The sequence below is a fragment of the Sparus aurata genome, chromosome 16 (assembly GCF_900880675.1).
Source record: "Sparus aurata chromosome 16, fSpaAur1.1, whole genome shotgun sequence".
Lineage (NCBI taxonomy): Eukaryota > Metazoa > Chordata > Actinopteri > Spariformes > Sparidae > Sparus > Sparus aurata.
The window spans coordinates 24,774,089-24,785,827 of NC_044202.1; the positions used below are offsets into that span (position 1 = coordinate 24,774,089).

Below are 11,739 nucleotides of genomic sequence, written 5' to 3' on the forward strand. Positions count from 1 at the left end.
CATTTTAAAAATATTTTTGTCCGTACAAATGTGTGTCTGTGTGTGGTGTTCCCTATAGCTGTGACCTCGGGGCCAGCAGTGTGTGTTACTTTCTCGGGTGTGTGTCTGTCAATGGATAGGTGTGCCTCTTTTGTATGTTTTTTATTAGAGGATTACAGTGCTGACAGGCTTTGTCCTAGAGTGTCAGGAAGCCGCAGCTCAGTCTGACACACACCACAGCCCCCCCGAGTTCCCTGGTGGATTCTCGGGTAACAGTTAGTCTCCTTTAAAGGTCATGGCCTCAGTCGTGAGATGAACTGTAGATAGAGCTGGTACTGGTCTTGTCATTGCATAGTGATTGGACTTTAACACCCTTTTTAATATGCAAAACCAAGAAAGGTTGACAACAGGTTTTATACCTGCATTAAAGTAGGAAGAAGCTTTGTTCAAATGTTTACCCATCTCTCATTACTTTTGTATTTACTTTTCTGGGGAAATATAACTTTTATTCCATTACATTTTATCTGGCATTTTAATGTAAAATATGGATCCATCCATCCATTTTCGTCCGCTTATCCGGGGCCGGGTCGCGGGGGCAGCTGCCTGAGCAGGGACACCCAGACTTAAAAATATGGATCATGATTCAAATGGTCAGCTCCTCATCAAGCTCTGCTGAAGCCTGATAACAACCTATTGATTTGAATCATGTGTTGGGACAGGGAAACATGCAGGGGAGCAGCCCCCCTAATACAGGACTGAAAAACACTGCACTTATGACTGAGTAATATTCAAACTATTTATTTTGTCTATGAAATAACACTGGAAGTCACAACAGTGTAATTAGAAGGTGATTATCAGGGCTCATGATTTGTTAAAATGAAGTAATAACTTGGTCTGCATGTGCATGTGCAACATTGACATAAATATTCAAATCTGACATCTACAATGGTAAATTTCCTATGAAGTTTTGTGACTTAAATGAATGGGAAATTTCAGAACGAAAAAGAGAAATATAATGACCTCTAAGATAATGTATGCCACATGGGAAGTCCGAGCCCAACACACCACTCCAACCTTCAGGCTGTCAGGTGAAAAACTGAAATATTCATGTGTGTGAAAGTTGGAGCCAGGAGTGGGGGATTATGTGTCTATGTATGTCTGTATGTGCGTGTGAGGTACACATCGAGTGTAAATGTGTGAGATGAATTTAAAGCGAATCTAAGAGAATTTTCTGGCTTGGAAACTCTGTTAATGACAGTGGAGTGGCAGCTCACTAGCAAGCAGTGAGCAGCAATATATATTAATACTCTTCAGACAGTGACATAACCATAGCTTCTGACTGCGTTTGTGTGTGAGATACATGGATAAATCTAATACCTTCCCTTCTCTCTATATCTGCATCTCAATGATGCCACAATCAGTATCACCAGCTACATTGTTTGCATTCTTGGAAGTAGCATCAGTCCCAGTGTTACAACATAAAGTAATTATATACCTCAATACTGCTTACTGACATACATACCCAGTATTTCAACAGAGTGAAGCCTGTGGTGCCTTTGTTGGGCTTAAAACTTCCACTAGCTTCAGCTGTTAAAAAAGCCAGGAAATCAACTTCTGAATCAGAGGTAGAGGGAGGTATTTTAGGAGATTTTATGGGTTTTAAGATGAACTGTGAATCTGTTTTCCTTTTCTCTTTTCATCCCTCGCTCACTTCCTCTCCCTCAAGTCCTGGATTCTATTATTGTCTTTCAACCTCTTCAGCCCCCCCCCCTCCACTTGTCTCCTCTCTTGCTCTCTCCTCAAACTCCCACGGTTTTCTGCTCCCTCTCTTTCACTTCCACCCACCCCATGCCTGGCTCTGTTGCCTAGCAACATCTCATCTGCAGACAGACGATCAGAAGAAGTCCTTGTGGCACCCAAACACAAACACTAATTGTTCCATTAGGATAGTGGCGACATGTTGGTGTCATTGGTGTTGGGGACACTGACATGTTGGTCAACTTGAGAACAGACTTTTGAATAGAGCCATGTTTTGAAAATCCGGATTTAACACAACTTTCCCTTAAATGAAACGAAGGATATTGACAGGACATCGCACATGTTTTTCTGCTGTACAAATATAATTCCAGTAACCATGGTGACCATTATGTAGACGGATTGGGTTTATTCACCATTACTTACGTCTTGACCTTTGATTTATTTATCCCATACTGTGCATACTTAGCAGTTATACAAATACTCAATGTATGAAAACTGATGAGCAGGAACTTCTTGTAGCATTTCTCTGTTCTTGTCAATCTAGTGATTGTTGAGACCAGACCAACTGTCTGATCCTCTGATAACTGCTCATTTAGGTGATCTAATTATGTAGGAGCTGACCAATTCCCCTCACAAAATGTTTTTAGTGGGATTCAATGTCTGCGCTTACACTTGCGCACAGAGAAAGACATCACATGCAATAAGTAGCACAGATGAGTCATTTTAAGCAGCACTCCCCCGGCAGAATCAGCCTTCGCTGAGAAAACACAAAGTCGGCTCATGTAAGACACAAACACAAAAAGACCCAACACAAGACATTAGTTCATGGTATTTTATTGGAAAAACAAAATGTAAAGACTAGCATGTACAACTTGGAATGCAGATCAACTGAACTGAACAGAACAGTTGGACTGGGCCGGGCCTCGCCCGCACCCACACGCACACACTTACACACGCAAACTCACACACAAACACAAGATAGAAATGCCGCAAAGCACCGACCCCGTCCCCACTAAACTGAAATTAACACCCACTTAGAATCATGATACACATGCAACCTGTGAGGCAATATGCTTAACTGAAGTATGCTTCAGTGAGGAATAACTACAGATTCATTGTTTGATGATATTACCCCAAAGGTTGCTCTAGTATATCATCACCATTAAAGCCCACCCCAGCCCTCCAAATAGTTTAGTACGCACCCAATGCCAAGGGGCTCAAACCTATGCCCCACCCAGACTTCACCCTCAAAAAAGGTAAACACACAAAGGATAAAGCGAGTATCCTGACATGCCAGAAACACAGAATCTAAAATGAGTTCTTATTTATTCCATTTGAATATTTTTCTTAAAAATATCTGTCGTTACTGACTTCATTTAGGTAAGCAAACTGCAAAGGTTTCACTGGTTCACTCACTCCCATCCATCTGTCAACACTAACCCCCTCCCCTCCTCTGTGGGTCCCAGGCCAACCTGAGGCCCAACAACAGCCTTTCTGCCATTGGGCTCTCAACAGTAACCCATCTAAAGCTGCATGCATGAAGAACAGAAAAAAAAGAAAACAGGAAGTCATAGAAGAAAGGCGATTGGCCAGCCCATATAATCATCATGACATCAGGCAGATGGAACCAGGAAGCAGAGGAGCAGCGGCCAAACCAGCCAGCTGCAGAGAGGCTGCTTGGCTAACGAGTTTAGATCTGATTGGGCAGCTTAGCGCTGGGGGTGGGGAATACAAGCCAGTACATGCAGATTCATTTAGGTTTTTCTTTTTGTCTTTTACCTTTTTTTTTCTTTTTAAACTTGTTTATATGGACAGATTTTTAGTTTTTCCAACATTCAGTTAAGTTGTCTATACAGAACAGTATGAATAAATGTAGATTTTTGCAATAAGAGGTAAGTGAAACATTTGACTGATTCTTTGTCTTAATGTGAGCCCAGTTCATTTGGCAGTCATCATCTGAACAAATTCTGTAGAGAAAATAAACAAAATAAAAATCAGGAACAGTGTTTAACTTGTATACTATAACAGTTAAAAAAAATCTGAATCAGACAGGATTAGACACTCCATCAAAAACAGAGGATGACACAGAGCTCATCTATCAACAGTGTTTTAGCTTACATTATTTAACACTGCTCCATAAACATAAAAATCATGATAATAATGATGGATGAAGGGAGGTGGTGTTCATAGCCATGTTTTGGATAAGTTATCTTAAGTATACAGGCAGGCACTGCAATTCCGTACCTTCGTAGTTGACCTGTCCGTCTCCGTCGATGTCTGCTTCTCTGATCATCTCGTCTACTTCCTCATCTGTCAGCTTCTCCCCCAGGTTAGTCATCACATGACGCAGTTCTGCTGCGCTAATGTAACCATTGCCATCCTGGCCAACACACACACATACAGCATTACAATTAGTCACACACGGTCTTAGTCAGATATCATTGTCATGCCACAGAGGAACAGAGGAAAACAATCTTCTCCTTAGTTGTCCGCTTAAGCTAAAACAATGACTGTGATTTTTGACTAAGTTTTGTGTATTACTGCTAAACTACTGATTAAAAAAAAATATTTTTTTATTATTAGTATTATTATTATTTATTTTATTTGTTTTTCTCTTTAACTTTACAACATAAAACAAACATACACACTTACCTTATCAAAAACCCTGAAGGCCTCCCTGATCTCCTCCTCACTGTCAGTGTCCTTCATCTTCCTTGCCATCATTGTAAGGAACTCAGGAAAGTCAATGGTCCCGTTGCCTGGCAGAGAGATGGCCAGATGGATGTTATAAACACAACTTGGCTGAATTGTTAAAAGGGGTTTAAAAAGAGAGGTTTAACAAAAATCTGCATACCATCTGCATCCACCTCATTGATCATGTCCTGAAGTTCAGCCTCAGTTGGGTTCTGACCAAGTGACCTCATGACAGTGCCCAGCTCCTTAGTGGTGATGGTCCCATCTCCATCCTTGTCAAACAGGGAGAAGGCCTCCTTGAACTCTGTTCGGGCACAAGAAGAGAAAATATTAGCAATAGCAGATGCAACAAAACTGATACTGCAATTCAACCTATACAGGAAATGTGTATCAATTGCTAAAGATGGTAAAGTAGTGTTGTTATATTGTAGCCTTACCTGCAATCTGCTCTTCTGTTAGTTGGTCAGCCTACAAAACAAAAACAGAAGGAGAGGGGGAAGGAAATGAGAAGAGAAAAATAATAACACTCTTGTATACTAAATTAGCTTAGTCTTTCATGTAAAGTTTGGGATTCAAATGTGACATTTTTTAATAAACTCACGTCCACGTCCGAGGCAATTTATCATTTCACTCATAAAAATAGAAAAAACACACTTTGCCAACAACCTATCAGCAACGGCCAACACACTTGTGCAACAATCACAAGTCAGAGAGAGTCAACATCTAATGATGCTTAAAGCTCTAGCTAACCCATTCATTTCACTGTGTGTCCAACTGTGTACAACCTTTATGTCATCAAAGTGGATATCTGTGAGGTCTGCCACCAACTTTACTGCCTTCGGTGCTGTTTTTTTTGCCTCTCCGCCTCCTCTTCCTCCACCATCCAACCTTAACCCACCAGCTCCTCTGCGCTGCTTCATGTCCATGCCTTTTCCTCCTGCACCTCCCCCAATTATTCCTGATTTGATGCTGAGGCCATCCAGCGCCCCCCGCACCATCACCAAACCCTCAGCCAGGCACTCAGCCCGCTTGTTGTTCTGGACGCCCTGTTTTTTAACCTCGGCCAGCTCAGCCTTGGCTCTTTGCAGACAGTTCCTCAGATCCTGCATCTCCCTGACCAGGCTGTCCATGCGGCTTGATGACGTGTCCATCAGCATCTGGAGGAAGGCTCGGTAGTTCCTCTCCTGCTGCTGTATGAGCTCCTTGTAGTAGTGCTGTTGTTCGTCCAAGAGATCATAGACAGTGGACAGGCTCACCAGCTCTTCCTCCGCTGGGTACAGAGGGACTTTCTTAGGCAGCATGACGAAGGAATGATAGCAAGAAGGGCAGCAATGATGTCTCAAGTCAGGAGGAACAGGTGGATGAAAAAAATGATCACCAGACATCTATGAGTCGTTTCTGGTTTGTAAAACGGGTGGACAATGGGAATGATAGACAGCAGATTTTGCCATCTCCCTGAATAGTTACATAACTGTATTGGTGAGAAAAAAAACTTGAGTTTGACACTTGATTTGAGTCGATGACGGAACAGAATATGTTTTGAAGTCCGCTTGGATAGTTAGATGGTGGGATGGACACATGAACGGTGACCAGCTGACAGGATAATTGCAGGACTTGTCTTTTAATCGGTCCAGAGTGCGGGGACAGCTGGATAGATGACAGAAGATTTCACAATCCCTCTGGAGTGGCATCGGTCAGCAGATTGGCACTGACCTGACAGGCGATGTCTTCCTCATCCATGAGCTTGAGGAAGAGCTGATGGAAATGCTGGTCCTTCTGTTGATGTTCTCCTTGTTACTTGTCCATCTGTCCGTCTCTCAATAACCTGTCTGCTTGACTGATCTTTCTTTCTGTCCTTGTGTCTTGCAACGCTGTGAGTGTACGTGACCAGACGCTGTCCTGCCCTGACTGCTTCTGACTCCAACTAGGTTGAACTGTGGAAAACCACACTCCCTGTGCCTGCATGTCAGTGTGTTTGTGTAAGCCTGTCCATCTCCCCAGCAGATGCACAGTAAAGGTGGATGCACAGATGAAGTGTCCACCTCCTGCAGTAGCTCAATAGATGAAGAGCCTTCAACACTTTGACAGAGAATGTGTGTGTGTGTGTGTGTGTGTGTGTGTGTGTGTGTGTGTGTGTGTGTGTACAAGCCAGGAGGCCAGGCCAGAGGAGGTCACTTAAATGTGTCAGGAAAATTGATTTAAGGTGTGCAACAGTAACAGTGTCCAGACTGGGGGAGGTCACAGGGGTTTTTTGTGTGTGCGTAGGTGTGGGTTGTGGTAATCTGTGGCCTGTCATCTCACTGCTACAGTTGCATCTCCTAGGGAGGATCAGTTGGCTGGTCATCAGACCTCCCAGACAGCATCATGGGTCACACCAAATGGCCCCCTCTGACAAGGGCCCCTAATCCCCCTAACATTTGTCTTAGGTAAATGAGCCTAAATGCGCAGCATAAAGGGCCTACAACTTTTTTACATTATTTAGAAAACTCAACCCATACTGTCATAATTACTAATTTACAGGTGAATGTGCAAGAGTGGACTAACCAAATGTTCAAAGGATAAAGTAGATTGTGTGTCCTCCGAGAGATACTGCTGTCAGAAATATTTTACAGAAACTAAGCTTTCTAAAGAAATGAAGGTGCAATGGTACGCGTGTTAGGCAATACTCAAAATATTTATATGTGATGTCAACCACATTCTGTGTTTGTCTGACCTTGAGGACAGAGAGAGTAAAAGGAATCAGTAGCCAGAGGTGACAACAGTAGTCAAAACTTGTTTTGTTCACAAAGGTATTAGGACTGTCAAGCAATAATAATGCGGCTTTTAGAATTTAGCTGATGATAATTACAGCGATGATGTGTGTGCGCTCTGGCGATGGTTAACAAGCTGCTAACCCTTCTAATACACAGGCCAAATTCCTCTCAAGGCGCTGCAATGCCTGGCAGTACAGGCCACATTCCTGTTGGATAGTGTGGATGTAACATGGAAGCCCAACGATGTACTCTGACAGCACCCATGCACAGTATTAAGACATTTAACAAACCAAACGTGTACTTAATCAAAGAGGTAGCTAAAAAAAGTGATCCTACAGAGTCACCTTTTTAAATATACTGAGAGTTAATAGGTCAACACAGCTGATGCAGCTAGTCATTGTTAAAACTTGTCAGTTGATATGCACTTGCCACAAATGAAAAGCTGGATTTGCACACTGCTGAGTGTGCAAATGAGACCAATGACCAACAACCAACTGCAACTCCAGCCAATCTTCAGTGTAAAAAAGGAACAGCAATGACTAGGACACACGTAAATAACACTTTACTGTAGTTAATGAGCTGTTGAGACAGAAAACCAGCTGCACTTTAGGAAACAAACTGTGTTAAGTCAAAGGAATGCATGTGAGGAGGATGCCTCAAGAAATAATAAAATTCACTTAAGATGTGACCCAGAAATAATCAACTACAAAGTGAAGTTTCAGTGACATTTTGCTGCAGGGCTTTGTTGAAAAGGTATTTACACAAGTAAGGAGTTTGCTTATAAAGGGCTTTCCCTGTGTAATCAGATGACAAGAGCCTATGATGTGTTCAGTAGATTGCATCTGTCAAACGAGTTTTGTGTCCATTTCAGATTTGCCTACGATATCTCGAGAAACAATTCCACTACACCATATAATCACATTTTACCACATGACAACAGTGCACAATATTTTTGTGAATGTAACCAACTCCCTCCATGATCTATAAACTACTGACCATGACTGATAATTAATGCTACCACTCCCTAGGGACTGTTCAGGGATCAACAAACCAGATTATATACCGGAACTGGAGGTAAAGAGCTATAAAAATGTATTCTGTTTAAGTGTTTTAGATTGTAGGAATGAAAAAACAGCATTCATTTTTCAATTTCTAGATAAATAAGACTAACCAAACTTTAGTGAAGACATTCATTCTAACATGCGTTAGTACCCAAATAGTATGAAGCAAGCTAAATGTAATCAATATCGTCAAATGTTAGGTTTATAAGTAGCTCAACTATATCTGGTTTATTCTGTGGTAAAGTGATTAGTACAGGGGTTACCCCATAATGACCTAATTAGGACTGCCAGCTGTGACTACTGCAGTTTTTTTTTTCTCCATTGGTTACATGTTGTACTTTGATGTTATCAATGTTATGGCAATAGTTGTGAAAATGTGAGACGCAGTAATAATACAACTGGAGTGTTGACAATATTTGATAGAACAGTAGCAGAAACTATGAACCCTGGCAACACCTCGTCCATCAGCCTTCCTCGAAGCTGAATGTCTTAATGACAGTAAATCAGATATTTGATTGGTCACAGATTTCGGTACAAATCCGGCATCAAACATTCTGTGCATTCATCTTAAACAATTGTGTTTCGAGAGTCACTGAAGCTATAAACCATTTATCTCACGACTTTTGAAGCGAAAGTGCATGGTTGACTGATGTTTAAGCTGTCAGATAACGGAATATCAGTCATTGTGGATGCAACAGTAGCTGTGATGCTAACATCGGCAGCCAACACAGCCGCTACAACTACTGCCTACTGTGGGCAACTGTGACAGGCAGCACACTGACGCTTAATATCAACCACCGTTTTAAGTTCATTGGCGAGTATTAACTCAAGTAAAGGAGACGTGAGAAGCTTCTCCCTTCCAGCGACGAGCCACTATGTCTAACTAGCCGCCAGTGTTAACAGCTAGTTAGCTAGCTAACTCAACAGTAACGTTACACCCAACCCCACTCTAGCGCTCTCTGCAATGAAGGCTTCAGGATATTTTAACATACAGACTCTCTGTATGAAACGTAGGACCGCTAGCAGACATTCAGACAATTCAAAACAATTTTAAGTCGTACAGATCACAAACCACGGTTAATACTCACCATGTCTGTTTGAGATGGAAACGTAGGTCTGCTAACGCTACAGTGAGAGAGGAAATGGACGTATGCCACTGAACAAGGCTTGTTGGAGGCGGGCAGGCAAGACGAACCACTGCTGTATGGCTCACTATATTCCTCCGCAGTGTGGGGATATTCGCTCCGTCAATTCCAACCTGAGTGCGCGCACATACACGTTCATAAGAGCCTGCTGCTGTGCGCGTACTTGTATATGGGCTTGTCATGTTTCACACAGGAAAGTTATTCTTAACCTCTCTGTTTTTCTAAGTTGTCAAAAGTATTCTCCAGTCAGAAAGGAGTGAGGTAAAGGTTCAATAAGCTCTTTGATGTGAAATGGTTTTATTTACACACTGTGCAGGTCTGATTAGGCTGTCAGGTATCAACAGCTACTGACAGCCCATTCAGCAGCCTCTGTCCAATGTGTGCTCTGCTGCCTTCATGTTCTCATCAAGATCAGAGCAAGCAGCCTGTGCTGCAATACTGCTTAATTAGTGTTACTTTATAGCTCTTTGATTAAATATCATGTAATTAGGAACATATATGACATGTCAAAACATGATTTTCATTTACATGCATGACAACGGCAGGGCCCGCTTTTCAGCCTTGATGCTGTGTAATTGGAGACCTAGGGAAGTCCGTTGGTGTGTAACATTAGTATCACTAGTCTATACAAAATCAAATTAAGTCATCTTTTCTGTTGCTGAATGCACACAAACATAAATCAGACACACAGAAGAACTAAACTGCAGTCAACTGAATACAAATAGAACTGAAATTATAATTGAATGCTTAGATAAGTACACAGGGAATAAAAATGCTCATTTAGCTGTAATGAGGGCTGAAGAGTGGTGACACAACGGTGGATAAACTTCAATTGGATTTATATTTATCTGAGGAAAGCAGAAAAAAAAATTCTCTAATTTCTTATCAGTCACAGTCTGTTGTGTCACTTTTCACCCCCACAGTAATGAGATTTACTGTACCTCTCATAGGACACATCAATAATTTTGTCTCAAAATCTGTCAGCAATGGTACACTGACACAGTGCACAGAAAGGTAATATGTGTTTCTGCTGCATCAGAATTCACACAAATATGGGATGCAATTTGAAACGTATTGAAAGTTTTACTAAACTACAGTTTTACACCATTATATTTATTAATGGAATTAATTAATTGCTGTTGTTATGGTCTAGGGCAGTCAAAATAGTGTTAGGCTATGTGATTATGAGCCTTTCTGTCTCAGAGCCAGAGACCACTGATTTATGCCGAGTCATTAGCCCGATCTTGGCTTTGGGAGACTGCCTCATGCACCCTCTGGTATTATTACATTATCTTTAATTTGGCAACTTGTTCCAGCCACCTGGCACCAGTCATACAGTCTGGTGTTGCCTCTTCGTTTCCATTACATCCTGCATCAAAATCAAAGAGACATGTTAAAGTTATCTGGAGCTGTTCAATTTATCTGTATGCATTGCCACTGTCATCATTCAAAATCCATCAACCTAAAAAAATTAAAATAAAAATTGTATTATTAGGCAGAATATATTTTTATCAACCTGTGCATTGTGTTTTTATTGGCATAAAATAAAAGCTAAACTAACCTGAAATTAAGTGGAGGTTTATTGAGAGGACAATTGCAACAGAAGAAATATAATCATAACTTGTATGGAAGTAATCGAGTTGTTCATAATAGTGGTCGTTTGCCTTGAAAAAAAAATGTGCAATAGATGACTTCAAACGGGGTTCCTCCTATCTAATTCTGCAACTTTTTCAATCTGTTGAAAATGACACAAAGTGAGGAACTATTTTATGTAAGGCAGTGTTTTATGCAGGCGGAAGGATACGTTTTAAATTGCGTCTGACGGTACTAGGGAAGTTGCGGGTTTGTGTTTGAGAGACCGATTCTGATAGGACAAAGCAGACCCGCAATGTGCTGCACACTGTACAGAAGCCTCTGATAGGCCAGGGCGGATCTGCAATGCGTCAGACCACGGCGCGGCAGCGATGGAAGGGGGAGCGACTCCACCGCTGCTGCGCACAGCGCATCCTGAGTTATTATACATACAGTGTATGAATAGAGTCGGTGAAAGGTTTCAGGTAACTCACAGGTGAGTCGCACTGAGGGAAAAAATTGAAAAGTTTTATTTAAAAAAAATGAGATAAAATACTATCTTTTTTAGTGTCATTTTTAAATGAGATGAGGACTTTAAATCTCTTTTAAAAAATAAAATTTAATAAAAGCAGCCACTGCATGACTTGTTTTACAGTAGCACTGTTCACTTGAAACTTCAAATGGAATTTAATTTTAATCTATCTCAAAGCCAGATCCATTTAAAAAAAAAAAAAAAATAGCACCACATGGGAGCATGACAACTTTCTAAACTTGACA

At 41.3% G+C, this 11,739-nt stretch overlaps 1 protein-coding gene across 1 annotated transcript; it reads right to left on the reverse strand.

Annotated features, from left to right (window-relative positions):
* Positions 1 to 3,332: 3,332 nt before the first annotated feature.
* calm1a (calmodulin 1a) lies at positions 3,333 to 9,472 on the reverse strand. The gene is made up of 6 exons (XM_030443570.1): positions 9,334 to 9,472; positions 4,869 to 4,899; positions 4,592 to 4,735; positions 4,390 to 4,496; positions 3,982 to 4,117; positions 3,333 to 3,704 (listed from the first exon to the last, which is right to left on the reverse strand). Exons 1-6 carry the CDS (start codon positions 9,334 to 9,336, stop codon positions 3,676 to 3,678), a joined length of 450 nt encoding a protein of 149 aa, XP_030299430.1. The 5' UTR covers positions 9,337 to 9,472; the 3' UTR covers positions 3,333 to 3,675.
* Between the last annotated feature and the right edge of the window lie 2,267 nt (positions 9,473 to 11,739).

Coding starts and splice junctions, on each gene's coding strand:
- calm1a (XM_030443570.1), bottom strand. Junction 4,118..4,389: donor CCTTCAGGGTTTTTGATAAG/GTAAGTGTGTAT, acceptor TGTGTTGGCCAG/GATGGCAATGGTTACATTAG. Junction 3,705..3,981: donor CGGACAGGTCAACTACGAAG/GTACGGAATTGC, acceptor TTTTCTCTACAG/AATTTGTTCAGATGATGACT.